Source organism: Cyrtonyx montezumae, unplaced genomic scaffold, assembly GCF_038088225.1.
Source record: "Cyrtonyx montezumae isolate F1298 unplaced genomic scaffold, pur_monq_1.0 scaffold_50, whole genome shotgun sequence".
Classification (NCBI taxonomy): domain Eukaryota; kingdom Metazoa; phylum Chordata; class Aves; order Galliformes; family Odontophoridae; genus Cyrtonyx; species Cyrtonyx montezumae.
Window position 1 is genome coordinate 633,579 of NW_027072057.1, and position 15,074 is coordinate 648,652.

The 15,074-nt window shown below is 39.1% G+C and overlaps 1 protein-coding gene across 2 annotated transcripts; it reads right to left on the reverse strand.

Moving 5' to 3' along the window:
• Positions 1 to 4,554: 4,554 nt before the first annotated feature.
• DHRS7C (dehydrogenase/reductase 7C) lies at positions 4,555 to 13,540 on the reverse strand. 2 transcript variants are annotated; one of them, XM_065748620.1, is made up of 7 exons: positions 13,425 to 13,540; positions 12,789 to 12,944; positions 10,323 to 10,435; positions 8,814 to 9,024; positions 6,429 to 6,521; positions 5,336 to 5,491; positions 4,555 to 4,862 (listed from the first exon to the last, which is right to left on the reverse strand). In XM_065748620.1, the coding sequence occupies exons 2-7, from the start codon at positions 12,940 to 12,942 to the stop codon at positions 4,654 to 4,656; spliced, it is 936 nt and encodes a 311-aa protein (XP_065604692.1). In that variant the 5' UTR covers positions 12,943 to 12,944; positions 13,425 to 13,540; the 3' UTR covers positions 4,555 to 4,653. The 2 variants fall into 2 exon arrangements, with proteins under 2 accessions (XP_065604692.1, XP_065604693.1); XM_065748621.1 differs by lacking the exon at positions 13,425 to 13,540 and adding an exon at positions 10,982 to 11,093 and having other exon boundaries at positions 12,789 to 12,836.
• Between the last annotated feature and the right edge of the window lie 1,534 nt (positions 13,541 to 15,074).

The following is a 15,074-nucleotide window of genomic DNA, read 5'->3' on the forward strand; positions in this document are numbered from 1 at the left end:
CTCGGTGGTGTGTAGTGATATGGCAAAGATCAGTGTCCTAAAACTTGGCCATAGGAAGTTCTATACAAACACGAGGAAGAATTTATTGACAGTAAGGGTGACAGAACACTGGAATAGGTTGCCCAGAGAGTGTTTTGAGTCTACTTCTATGAAGATATTCAAGACTTATCTGTATGCCTATCTGTATGACTTACTGTAGGGGAGTTGGACTCCATTATCTCTTGAGCTTCCTTCAAATTCCTACAATACTATGATTCTGTGATTTTCCCTCTTTTCTCATCCTTTCACTTGTTTTTCTCTCTATTCCTAACTTTTCCACTTTTATCTCCTTCTCCCTTGGAGCAAGTGTCCAAAGGAGAGCTATAAAATGGTGAAGGATCTGGAGGGCAGGATGTATGAAGAGCAGCTAAGCTTCTAGGTTTGTTCCAGCCCTGAGAAGAGGAGGCTGAGGGGAGGCCTCATGGCAGTCTTCACAGGGAGAGTTGGGGGGCAGGCACTGATTCCTGTTCTCTGGCAATTGTGACAGGGCCCAAGGGAGTGTCATGAAGCAGTCATGGCACTGAGCTGTCAGAGATAAGCATCTGGACAATGTACTCAGATGTATGATCTGATTTTTGTGTGATCCTGTGTGGAGACATAAGTGGGACTCGGTGATTCTTATGGGTCCTTTACAACTCAGGATATTTTATGAATCCATGAAAAGCCAGCCTGCACTTTGTTTATAACCTCCCTTTGTGTATTGAAAGGCTGCAATGTGGTCTCCTCAGAGTCTTCTGTCCTCCAGAGTGGAGAAGCCCAACTCTCTCAACCTTTCTTCACTGGAGCCCCCTGAGCATTTTTATGGCCACCTCTGGACTTGCTTTAACAGCTCCACATCTTGCTTATGCTGAGGGACCTGGAATACATAATATCCCAGATAGGTACTCTCAAAGACAGAGGGGGACAATCCCTTCCCTGCCCTGTTGCCACCCTTGTTGATGCAACCTGGGATGTAACCTAGACTTCTGGGCTGCAAAGACAGACTGCTCATGTCCAGCACTTTACCCACCAGAACTTCCCAAGTTCTTCTTTGCAGTGCTACTCTCAGTTAGTGCTTTTATCAGCGAGTAAACATATCTGGGATTACTTAATCCAGGTGTAAAACCTCACATTTGGCCTCATCGAATGTCATTCAGTTCATGTCCAGGTCCATTTGCATAGCATCCTTTCTATCTATTGTGTCAACTTCACCAATCAGCTTGGGATCATTTGCAAACTTGCTAAGAGTGCACTTGATCCTACCGTCTTGGTCAATGATAAAGATTTTTAAGAGTACCAGTCTCAAGAGAGACCTCAGGGGGCCACCATACATTACTGGTCTCCATCTGGACATAGAGCTGTTTGACCACAACCCTCTATCCAGCCAATTCTTTATCCATCTAACAGTCCACCCTCAAAATCTTAATCTCTCCAATTTAGAGAGAAGGGTATCATGTGGGACCATGTCAATGGCCTTGCAGAAGTCCATTATATAGTTCCTTGGTCATCTTAAAATTGGTTTGGTCATCTTTGGTCATCCATCTGCGTGGATGAGCAAGGAGCTCATGTGCAAACTCAAAGGGAAGAAGAAGGTCCATGAAATGTGGAAAAAGGGTCTGACCACTTGGGAAGAATATAGAAAAGTTGTCAGGGCCTGCAGGGATGTAACAAGGAAGGTTAAAGCACATCTGGAAGTGATTCTGGCAAAAGTGATAAAGGATAATAAAAAAGGCTTTTTAAAGTATGTTAACAGTAAAAGAAAGACTAGGGAGAATGTGGGCCCCCTACTAGGTGAGGGGGGTGTTCTGGTAACGGGAGATGCTGAGAAGGCGGAGATACTGAACGCCTTCTTTGTTTCTGTCATCAGTGAAAAATCTCTCCCTCAGGAATCCCAGACCCTGGAGGTTAGTGAGAGGGTCTGGGGAATTGGAGACTTTCCTTTAGTCAGGGAAGAGGTGGTCCGTGAGCACCTAGGCAATGCTAATATTCCATGGGATCATGGGACATTATCCATGGGACCCGATGGGGTGCATCCACGGGTGCTGAGGGAGCTGGCAGAGGTGATTGCTGAACTGCTCTCTATCATCTTTGAGATGTCTTGGAGAATGGGGGATGTGCACGATGACTGGAGGATAACCAATGTCACTCTGGTCTTCAGAAAGTGCAAGAAGGAAGATCCGGGTAATTATAGGCCAGTCAGCCTCACCTCTGTCCATGGAAAGGTGATGGAACAGCTTGTGCTGGATGCCATCTCCAGACAACTGGAAAAAAAGGAGGTTATCAGGAGTAGCCAGCATGGGTTCACCAAGGAGAGGTCATGCTTGACCAACCTGGTGGCCTTCTGTGATGTTGTCACTGGTTGGGTGGATGTAGTCAACCTTGATTTCAGCAAGGCATTTGATACTGTCTCCCATGACATCCTTATAACAAAGCTAAGGAAGTGTGGGATAGACAAGTGGACAGTGAAGTAGGTTGAGAACTGGCCGACTGGCAGAGCGCAGAGGGTTGTCATTGGCGGTGCAGAGTCTGGTTGTAGGCCTGTAACCAGCGGTGTCCCCTAGGGGTCTGTGCTGGGTCCAGCCTTGTTCAACATCATCAATGACCTTGATGAGGGGATAGTGGCCACCTTCAGCAAGTTTGCTGATGATATGAAGTTGGGAGGATTGGCTGACATGCCTGAAGGCTGTGCTGCCATTCAGCAAGACCTGGACAGGCTGGAGTTTCCTGACAGGCAGTCAGAAAACAGATGAGGTTTAACAAAAGCAAGTGTAGAATCTTGCACCTAGGGAGAAATAACTGCATGCACCAGTACAGGCTGGGGGATGACCTGCTGGAGAGGAGCTCTGTAGAGAGGGACCTGGATGTCCTGGTGGACAGCAGTGTGCTCTCATGGCCAAGATCATGGCCAGCAGGTCAAGGGAGGTGATCCTCCCCCTCTACTCTGCCCTGGTGAGGCCTCATCTGGAGTACTGTGTCCAGTTCTGGGCTCCCCAGTATAAAAAAGACAGGGATCTCTTGGAAAGAGTCCAGCAGAGGGCCACAAAGATGGTGAAGGGCCTGGAGGATCTCCCCTATGAAGAAAGGCTAAGTGAACTGGGTCTCTTTAGCCTTGAGAAAAGAAGACTGAGAGGGGACCTGATCCAGGTTTATAAATATCTGAGGTGTGGGGGACAAAGTGGCAAGGCCAGACTCTTTTCAGCAGTGTGTGGAGACAGGACAAGGGGAAACGGACAGAAACTGCAGCACTGGAGGTTCTGCATGAATGTGTGCAAGAACTTCTTTACGGTGAGGGTGACGGAGCACTGGCACAGGCTGCCCTGGGGGGTGTGGGGTCTCCTTCTCTGGAGATATTCAAGACCCGCCTGGATGCCTACCTGTGTGACCTGGTGTAGGGAACTGCTTTGGTAGGGGGGTTGGACTCGATGATCTCTAGAGGTCTCTTCCAACCCCTATGATTCTGTGATTCTATGAATTGCCCAGTTAGTTCATGTTTTACCTTTGTGGAGTTGAGGTTTTGGCTATTGCTGAGGCGCAGAGATAAGTGCATCAGTGACCAAGCTCACCTCATTTGTTCGAGGGATAAGGAGGAAAATAATTATATATAAAATGGATGTTTGACTTCACGATTAAGGAACAGTCATTCAAAAACAATAAAACTCCACACAGATAAAACTAGGGAGATATAAAGAAAAATAAGAAGAATAATCTGGAATTCACCAAAAGAGAGGGCAAACTGATACTGAGACTTTTCAACTTACAGAAAAATAACTTCGCGTGATGGGTATGAATGACAGGGAGTGAACAAATTGAGGGTACTTTTTGTTCCACAGGAAAAAAAAAAAAAGAAGTGGGAGATATTATCTGGATAGGATATTATCTGAGAGCTGATTTAAAGAAAACATAAATATATTTTTAAATGTATGATGAGTTCCTGTCTTCAGGGATGGAACATTTTAACAAGAATTTGAAAATACTTGTGCAAAAAATGGACAGAAGGAGTAGTTTAACAAGATGCAGAGACAGATGCAATATGTTTGTGTAGCAGATTGTGAGAAACTGGAAGATTCTAATCAACAGGGTTTATCTGTACTTGTGCCCCATTCTTGCATATATTCCAGGGTCCTATCACAGATGAGATATTGAATTAGATAAGCTCTATTTGAGGGTCAATATTTGAATATCCATTTGCAAATACTTACAAAAAATTCTATCTGGACAACAACATGATGGAGCTCCAACACCATTTCCCATTGATTTTTATACCTCTGTCTCCCACGTCTCCCTCCTTCCCCATCCCTTCAGTCGTGTAAGTCCCCATCAATCCTAGCAATGATGGATTATTCTGCTAAGTTGTTACAAGTTCCCAGAGCTTTGACCTGCCCATTTAGATTGAGAATTGCTCTCTTACAACAGTGATGGAATTCATGTCAGATTTTCCATTGTCATATTTACTAAGTCCAGCAGAGGAGTGGAAATCTCACAGATGATTGGGTGCCAAAGGTACTGAAACACTGAGACACAGGCAGGTTTGAGGTACCAGTCTCCTGCTTTATTCCACCCATACTGGTAGCAGAAATCAATAATATTTCAGTCATAAACATTTTTCAGGTCATAAACAGGGAGAAGAAAACAAAATCAATTTTCTTGTTCTGTCTTCAGCTTTTCCCTAATCCCTGAGGCAACAATGGCAAAAAATATTTCGGGGAAGAAGGTGCGAATGTAAACTGCTGCTCTGGGGATAGGGTTGGCCACAAGTACCTCCTGCTTCTTACTGCTCACTGCGTGCAAGACTTCCTCTGCCACCTCTTCTGGGTGCACACCATAAGTCATCTTTCTGAAAAAGACTGTGAATCAAAGAGAGAGGAATTAGAAATACAAACAGGCAGGCACACCTTAGAGAACTGTTGTGAGGATAGACAGTTAGTGCATCAGTTCAGATAAGTTCACAAACACTTTCATTTCCTTACTTCCTCCTTTCCCTTCTGTGTTTCCTGACTGTCCACTCTAAGATCTTTCCCTAAGGGAAGAAGCAACCTGATTAAAACTTTAATCTCCCTTGGACCTTTCATGCTCTCTCAACTTCCATTCTCCATGTCATGCTGTATTTTTTTCTCACATGATGTTCCTTTCCACATGCCTTCTCTTTTTACCATATTCATCTGATTACTGCAATCTCTGTTTTTGTTTATTCCCCTTAGCAGTTCATCTTAATGTCATATCCATTTTTTTCCTTTTGCTCTTTTCTTCTCCCTAGAAAAAGCTTCCATACGTCTATATGGAACTCATCCAACATCTGTCTTGTTACATCAAACCTTACATTTCCAAATTGATTCCTCCCAATTGCCAGGTGCTGGATGATGATGATATGAACAGATGAAGGTTGGATTGACAGTGCTGACAAAAATATCAAATTCCTCCATTTCTGCTCTAAGACAATCAAAAAAGCCTACAGCAGCGTGTTTAGAAGCAGCATCTAAAAGAAAAAAAAAACACATTGGTGTTAGAATGTATAGATTTGGATGTATGGTGGAATTCCATGAAACAAAAACATTTAGAAAATTTATCAGGGAATGATTATCCAACAAAGACAATAGAAAGGTGAATAACTTTACTCAGTTAAATTATCGTTTGACATATTTAAGACAAAAAGAAGAGTTTACAGGAAGGTTTTACATAAGATATATATATGCATGTGAAAAAAGATATGTCTGGATTTCCCTATCATAAATATTAAGGCCTGGGTTAAGAGTAGTTTCTTTATTATCTCTACAGTTTCAAAACACCTTTGGTTAGATAGTCACCTGTCTATGAAATGAGTGTCCACTGCATCTGATGCTGTAGTTTGTGACACATTAGTAAAATGCAGTGAAATACATAGCTGTTTCTGGAAGATGAGTCTCATGTTTTGCAAATAAATTCTGCCTTGGCCCTGCAGCAACAATTCTATAGGTTTTCAATAGTAAAGTTTATATTTATAAAATTGTATTTTTAAAAAACATTTTATAAACTATATTTATGAAGTTAATATTTAAAATATATTAAGCCACTCCTTATCTCAACCTATGAGCCTCTTTTCACCATACATCACTGTACAATCTCCCTGTTCTTTTGAGGATGGGTTGTGGTTGAGAGAGAGTTGTGGTGAAGCTTAAGCTGTCTATCACTATGAAACCACCACAAGATATTAGAACTACAGGCTTATTGTTCCTTGAACACATGAATTTTAAAAATTTGCTGTCATATGATATCTACCTATTCTCAAGCACCACATGCAGAAGTCACGCTTCACAGTATTTTTAACTATTTCTTCTTGTGTTTGACTTTGAACATTTTTTCAGTAAAATATTGTGAATTTTTTGTTTTATTTATGAATCACAAAAACGTACGTTATAAATGAATGTATGACTTACAAGCTGCACGAAATGGGATTCCTATTTTTCCTTGAATACTATTGACTAAGATTATTTGGCCAGTTCTTCTAGAAATCATGTTGGGAAGAATGGCTGGAAAAATAAACAGAGAGAAAAAGCTGAGTAAGTAAAATAGCTTAACATCCCCAAGGAAAAGAAATGCTAGTTGAACTATAGGTAGAAGAATTTTATTGAACACTAAGATCATAGAATCATAGAGTATTCCAAGTTGGAAGGGACCCATAGAAGTTATGAACGCCAGCATTCAGCACCACCCAAATCCAGCAGTTGAGAGAGATGTCCAAAAGCAGCCTGAATCCTGCAGCTCTGGCCCATGCACACCGCCTTCTGGTGCAGAATCTTTCCCTAACCCCCACCTGATCCTCCCGTGATTCAGCTCGACACTGTTCTTTTGAATCCTGTCACCAGACGGCAGAGATCCGTGCTTGCCCTTCTGCTTCCACTGTGAGGAGCTGCAGGCTGCCATGAGGCCTCCCCTCAGCCTGCTCTGCTCTGGGCTAAAGAAACCAAGGGACCTCAGATACTCCTCTTATGCCTTGCCCTTCAGCACAGAGCAGAGTGTGACAACCCCTCTCCTTGCCCATCTGGCTATGCTTAATGCATTCTAGAATATGGTTGGCTCTTCTGGCTGCCAGTGCACAGAGTTGACTCATATTCAAGTTGTTATCAATCATAACCCCTAGGTTACTTTCTGTTGGGATAATCTACAATCTCTCATCTCCCAGTTTACATATATATCCAGGGTTGCTCCCATCCCGGGGCAGGATTTGACACTTAGTATTGTTAAAATTAATTTAGTTGGCGATTGTTCATCCCTCAATTTTTCAATATTTCTCTGCAAAGCCTCTCTACCTTCAGAGGAGTCAACAGCTCCTCCCAGTGTAGTGTCTTCTCCAAACTCACTTAGCGTATCTTCAACCAAGTCATCTATGAACATGTTAAAGAGAACTGTCCTCTAAAGTTGAGCCCTGTGGAGCCTACTGATTAACTCTGCTAACTCCTGCATAAAAATCCTTTTTCTCCTCTGAAAAAAGTATTTTCCATCAGGAAACAGGCCTGGTAATATGTAGGTTATCCTGTAATTGATAAACCCAAAGATCTGCCAGTGAAACCAACCTCAGATATACTCGTCTGCTTATTCCTGTCAATATTGTTTCCTGCTACTGGAAGGATAGAGAAGAACATGACTTGTCTCCTTCATCATGCCCCAAGATCCTGAAGCTCCCTTTGATTGTACGTGGGTTCCTGTTACTTGTAATTTTCCATTTTCCTTTTCTTAATCTTAGTGATCTGGCATTTTTTTCCAGGGAGTATAGTTCTCATACAGACTTTCATACTGACAACACACATTATGAAGTTTTTCTATTGTTTCTACTCTGCTCTATGAAAGAGGAAGACAAATTTTCCATGAATTAAACTAAGTAAAACTGTGAGGTGCACCTTGTCTTCTTGCTAGATATATTAGATTGGTTGTTTTAAAAACATACACTGAGTCTTGATACACTTCCACAGTATTGGCTCATTACTAGCTCAAGTTCTTGACGATTAACAAATACCATTATGTCCGCTGTTGATGACTTTCATCCAAGCTACCAAAATTTACCATGAAGAATCAAAAAATCTTTGTCTCACAAAGCAGCACTTCATCTCACAATTGAGATGCTCAGCAAGCTGAACAAGATTATTGGAATTATATTTTGAAGTTCTTGGAATCACAAAGTACAGGAATAAAAAGCAAAAAAAAAAAAAAAAAAAAAAAAGAAATGAACAGACACAATGAACAAATGACAAAGCTTCACAGCTCTTTGGTGCATCACAATGAGCTGTTAATGTGTTAAGGACTTAATTCTGCACTTTTCAGGATCTACAGCATTCCTAGTTCTAAGCATTTCAGTACATTCCCTGAAACAATAGAGAAGTTATATACTAAAGTTATTTATCTCTGGACATATTTCACCGAAGCCTGCTCCATTCACCCCGTGTATTCCAGAATAAACTAAGGTTCTACATAAAGATTTGGGTACATTATTATCATTTTTAATTGTCAGATTATCTGTATCCTTGGAAGCTTTTTAAAAGGTTTCTCTGTAACAAAGGCAGCAATCATAGAACTGAAGGAGTCACCATAAGGAAAACATAATAAGTAGATATTAAAAAAAATTTTTTCAAACACCTACTAATATATTTCCAAGCCCAGGCTGCATGATTTTGATCTTATTCAGTTCAATTTCAGTCCACTCATTTTCAGGCTTGATTCTGAATGTGAAGAAGGCAAAGTTAAATCCTAATGCATCAGAATAATGCCAGTGGTCTGGATCTCAAACTTTGAGTTGTGTCAGAAAAACAGGAAAAAAATTAAAATACCTTTGGTTAATGTTATAGGTCCAAAATAGTTGGCATCCATTATCTTTTTATCAAGTTCCAATGAAATGCTCTGCACTGCTCCTTTTACCTTCATACTTGCATTGTTGATCAGTATATCCACACAACCATAGCAATTCAGGATTTCCTTAGCTGCATCTTGAATGTAGTCTATGTCTGAGATATCAAGAAGAACAAGCTTTGGTGTATATGTCTAATAAAAAAAAAAAAAAAGAAAAGAAAAGGATTCCTGATATATAACAATGTATTTCTATTTACTGTTTCTATTTGCTCTTTAAAAAAAATAATATTAATTTACCGTTGTAACTGAAGAAAATGGTTTATCATTCTTACAAAAATCTTTATTTGCTTCTTTAACTCACTCTGAAAAGAGTGTAACTTGGTAATAGGTATTCTTGTACTCTGAAATGCAGATGTACGTGCATAAAATATAACACCTCGAGAAGAGTAAGTTGGAATAGCTGTATCCAGTAAATGCACATAAGCACACCTACAGGACAACTCCTGTCATCTCTTATTTCATAAACAGAACTCAGTGGAAATCTGCTGCTCACAGAATCTATGTTATAGTGCTTTTAGAGGTGACTTACATATATAAGGAAAAATTGAATTTACAGGGGAAATCGGAAGGTGGGAACAGTGTGTAAACATGTAAATATCCAAACCACATGTATGATTTCTTGCAAAGATGTAGACTTTATCAGCTACAGGTTAGTGGAATGAACTGTGAGTATTTTCACTTTTTACTGTGCTGAAGTAATGCAGGTTTCTTAGTCTTAATGATTTTTCCTAGTTGATTGCACAGATTAGCATGAACACTATACTTTTATTTATGCAGATGAATGAAGCTCACTGTAGAAAAAGGGTGACAAATGCCTATATGATTTGTTTAAGGACCACTTGTGCTCTGAAAAACACCTTCCAAAAAACCACCTTTGACAGCAAAGAGAAGTCTTTACTGGTCTTGCATGTCTATTTGCATATTTAGTCAGTGGTAATGAGGGAAGGGGACTTGTACTTACGTGTTCCCATAGCCTGCAATACGGGAACTTTCCCAAAGTAGTAGAAATATTTAAGATGAATTAAGTCCTTAGAACCATCTCCTACTTCTTGAGCACTCTAGTACTGAGAAAAATTGATGATAGTTCATGCAATTAAATGGAAAAATTTGGATCCCCTGTGTCTGAATTAACAGGTAAACCAATCTAACCAGCATTTCTAGTTGTTTTGGGTAGGGATTTGCCCAGGTTCAACTTAGGACCATTTGATTTTATTTTTGACATATTTTTGACATCATGCTCTTCAAAACTATTCCTCACTATATCTCTCTGAAACGTGTTGGGTGTATTTTGTGGATGACCAAATTTCTGTTAGTAAGTGAATCAAGCTCCACATATACCTCATTTTAGTAGATTTAAAAGTGCTTTTTGTACTTGAAGAAGGTTTTTACCTCAACATGTCATTTTCAGAGTGAAGTGAGGAAACACTTACTGTACTGGGGTCTGCCACACTTATTAAAGCATCATATAAGGCTTCTAACTTCTCCCATGTTCTGCCACACAACACAAGCCTTGCTCCTCCTGAATGAAACACTCGAGAACATTCTAGGAGAGAAAGAATTTCAAAAGAAATAATACAATAATAGCAATTTGATTATAGTCATTAATTGAAATGGGGGGCAATTTTTGCTAATGACGTTGAGTCATTTATTTAAAATTCATTGATTTTGAAAGAATAAAAATATATGAGAAATAAAGAATTTTTCAAATGAGTAATAAATGAAATTTTATGAATATTTTTACTATGTTGGAATCGCCACAACTAATGGTATAGCATGATTATACTGTTTAGTCTTGGTATATAATTAAGAAAAGAACAGTATGACAGTTAATGGATGATGGGTCTGAATAAGAAAAAAAAGTTTTTGTCTTTCTTCCTTAACTGTCTCCACCTATAAATACAATATAATGAGGAAAAAATATATTTATAATGTCGTTACAGAACAAAATCTCATGTTGCCCACAACAATGTCAAAATACCAGCCAATCCCAGAATGTAGCAAAGCTAGGTCTGGGCACTGTCTTCATGAAACTTTCAGGTACATAAAACTCATCTACAATTCTTAGAAAGAATGGTACATAGAAACTTACCAGCCACTGTCATACAGATGAGATGAAATAGCAGCTGGAGAAAGGTCTTTCTTACTTAGACCGTTAGTGTCATGTGTAAGTGTCTTTAACTTTCATTCGTCAATCCCATGATCTTCCCAGGATTTAGTGGAGGCAATGGGGACCATCCTGAGCTACTTCTGGTTCACATAGCATTCCTTCCTAAGAACACCACTGAGATGTTCCCGTGTATGCTAAGCTGGAACTGTTTTCTCTACATATACAGTCAAGGACATGCAAGTGAGCTAGGATTATACTTTTCTCAAACTGGTGACTCAAAGAAAATGACAGTCGATGCTACTGTTTCTCACACCTTTGCATTGGCTACAAAACTGCAGTCAAATCATTAGTCTAAGTCTCCATGGAGCTGTGATTAACTCAATCCAGATTATATAATAACAGGTCAAAGCTTTTGGACAGTTTATGTCTCACTAGTTTTCTTCTCTAGATGATTAAGAGAGAATACACTGCTAACTGAGCTGTCAGTTTGATCAGAGAAAAGCTTTTAAAAATATGCGCCACAGCTTTTAAAAACACAGGCACTTTAGGGACATCTTGCAGGCATTCATTGGCTGTCGTAGGGTGCCTTAGGGCATGTATTCTAGCTCAGTGGTTCTCAGTTCAGGAATGTGCCAGACAGTCCTCCTAATGGGGAAAAAAGTACACACTTGCCTTCTTTAATTTCTTGGAACATAAAATGTACTGCAAGTAGGCCTATGGGCATGACATAATGAATATACTGACTCAAACCAGAAGATCTGCTTCAGGTGCAGATAGACAATTAGCTGGCAGTGGGTTGTGTGTGCTGGTAGTACTGAAAATTAAAAAGGTTTTTTTCCTTTTATGATTTATCTTCAAAATGCTTTCAGCCTTGAAATCCTTTTATTTAGTTCCTAAATTAAATTTGTATGTCATTTACATATTCAACACTGAAAGAATAGGTATATGACCTTACAATTACTCTTGCTTTTTCAATCTGTTTGATTTGTCTTTTATAAATTTCTTTCATTTCCTTTTAGAATAGAAACATGTTGTGACTGTAATAGATTATTTCCTTTACTATGATAGCTACAGCAGTAATTTTCTTATAAACTTTACAGGGCAAATTTATGAAGAAAATTCATGAACAAGATTGTTTTGTGAACAGCAAAAGGGAAACTGTAGACTCTTTTGAGCTACAGCATTGAAAAAAGCCCAGGAATCAAGTTTCAGTAATTGAAAACATCTTCATCAAATTTTTGTTACTTTTTAAACATTGATCAATGTCTCCATTTGTCCAGAAATTCTAGTATGTGGAAAAAGGAATTTTGCTTTTGCCTAAAATAAATTAACTGTCACTAGTCCTTTCCTTTCTTACACTGAACATATCATCACACATGGTCAGACATCCCTTTGGAGATCCTGAAGGATATCAAGGGAAGAGAATTAACATAGGAAATAGAGGGACCACAATATGCAGGGAGAGAAGGGTCAGAACTGTTACAGGGGGCAGAAAAAATGGAAGCCTTTGAGGGCTTAAAAAGAACAAGCAGCAGAGTAAGGTGACACCAGTTTATGTTGATTTGCTGCCTACTATAAAAGCGACAACTTATGGTATTAGATCTCACAGTAGCAATGTGCTAAAAATAGCACTTGGTGTGCTTTTAAAACCCCCTAGTCTATGTAATTAAATAAATTCAAAGCTTTGTAGTTCCTAAAAGTTCAACAGCGGGTCCTGTATCCAAGATTTAAAAAGTACATTTAAAAATTATAATGTTCTCTGACACTGAGAAGAAAAGAGATAACTCACCCTTGCCTAGTCCAGAGATGGCATCTGTGATCACCACCACCTTGTTTTGCACTGCTGATTTGGACACTAGCCATATGACTGTCTGGTAAATATAAATAATTCCACTAATCCCTAGAAGAAGCAATGGTAGGGCAAACACAGCAAGAATACCCATATCTGTGGAAAACAATAATCCATATTCAAGTAAAAATAATTAGAATATGAACTCATAATTTTCAAGTTACTCTTATCTACAAAAGCAATGTTTCCATGCATAAAAAGTCAGTGATCACAGCATAACAAAGACATGAAGCTTTGGAAATCTTTTCTTCCAATCAGCAGTTTCATATTGACATATGTTAATAAGTCATTTTGCTTGTTTGTCTGCTTTCTTCATTATTGCACATTCTAATCAAATCTAGATTTCTAGATTAAAAATGACTCTATTTTGACAAAAACAGAATAAAATTTTAGTTCAAGTGTTGCCTTTTGGCAAAATATAGGATAAAATCAAACACTAAGCTTATTATGTGGCTATTATGGGAAAACAAATTAAAAGCTTTTTATACTAACTTCAAGTAAAGCATATAATATAAATGTTTCCTGTTCTGAAAGATATAGAATAAAAAAACAAAAACAAACAAAAAACCCACTTACTATGACTTTGTAGAATCCTGGTTTGGATAAATATTTTTTTCAATGATTTTTTTTATTGCGAGTTTATTTAATGTCCTTCAAGATTTTCACAGAAGATTGCATTTGTTGAGGCTGCTTGCCCTTGCCCTGCATGAGAATGGCTATGTATAGCCTGCAGCTGTGACAGAGAGACTTCAGAAGTAAATATAGCATCTACAATGTGATTCATATGCTTGACTGTTTAGCTCAACAGGCTGGAAAGTCGTGTAGAAGCTCTTAGGTACAGTATCAATTACACTGTACAATGAAGCATTTGTATTTTTGTCTTCCCTTTGGCTGCAGTTGTTCCTAGGAATATCTCAATTCCCCTTCTCAGGTCTTCAAATAACTTTATACTAAAAAATAAATAAAAAAACAACCAACAACAAAACAAAAAAAATTTGTATGAAATCCATGATGATTATATGCTTTAAAATTATCAGAAAGAACTTGCAATTTGAAATAGTAACTGTTCTAAAATATAAATCACATAATCACAGAATTGTATGGGCTGGAAGGGACCTTTAGAGATCATCTAGTCCAACCGCCCTGCCAAAGCAGGCTTCCTAGACCAGGTTGCAAAGGTAGGCATCCACACACATGTACTGGGAAAAGGTCTCCACACAAGCTGGCTTTGGGAGCTGACATTTCATAATTAGCCAAAAGCTGATGCTGGGCAGCAGTGTATTGGAAGTAACATATGGGGCACATACCACTTTCCAGTTTTGGTATTTATAAGGTAGATGTGTATCTTTTCCAGTAATTTCAAGACCTTATTAATTTTAGGTTATCACCTCTTACATTTCCTTCAGAGGCACAATTTTATTAACCTGACAGACTTGATTATAGGATTTTTTGAGGGAATTGTAGGGGAATGTATCATGAATCATTCCGAATCTTTTACCACAATCATATGAATGTAAATGCTGACAACAAATACTCCTGTTTGTGATGCGTAATTAGTCATCTAAATTCTACAGTGCAATTCTCACTTCCATGAGAAAATGACAAGATTAGAAAAAACACTGAATCATTGATATTGGAGTTTTGTTACAAGAAGAAAAGATGTTGTCACTCTCTGCAAGTATGAAATAGTATTAGTGTTAAACAGATGTGAAGCGTAGAAAGTTATTCAAAATGCCACAGGAAGGAGACTTAGAGTTTATAATTCTAGCATCTAATAATACTGGGAATCAAGATGCATATTCCTTTCTGTGACAGTTGGATCTCTCTGCCAAGGAATGCAAGATTTAAGAATCATAGAATCAGAATCACAGAATCATAGGGGTTGGAAAGGACCTCAAGAGTCCAACCCCCCTACCAAAGCAGTTCCCTACACCAGGTCACACAGGTAGGCATCCAGGCGGGTCTTGAATATCTCCAGAGAAGGAGACCCCACACCCCCAGGGCAGCCTGTGCCAGTGCTCCGTCACCCTCACCGTAAAGAAGTTCTTGCACACATTCATGCAGAACCTCCAGTGCTGCAGTTTCTGTCCGTTTCCCCTTGTCCTGTCTCCACACACTGCTGAAAAGAGTCTGGCCTTGCCACTTTGTCCCCCACACCTCAGATATTTATAAACCTGGATCAGGTCCCCTCTCAGTCTTCTTTTCTCAAGGCTAAAGAGACCCAGT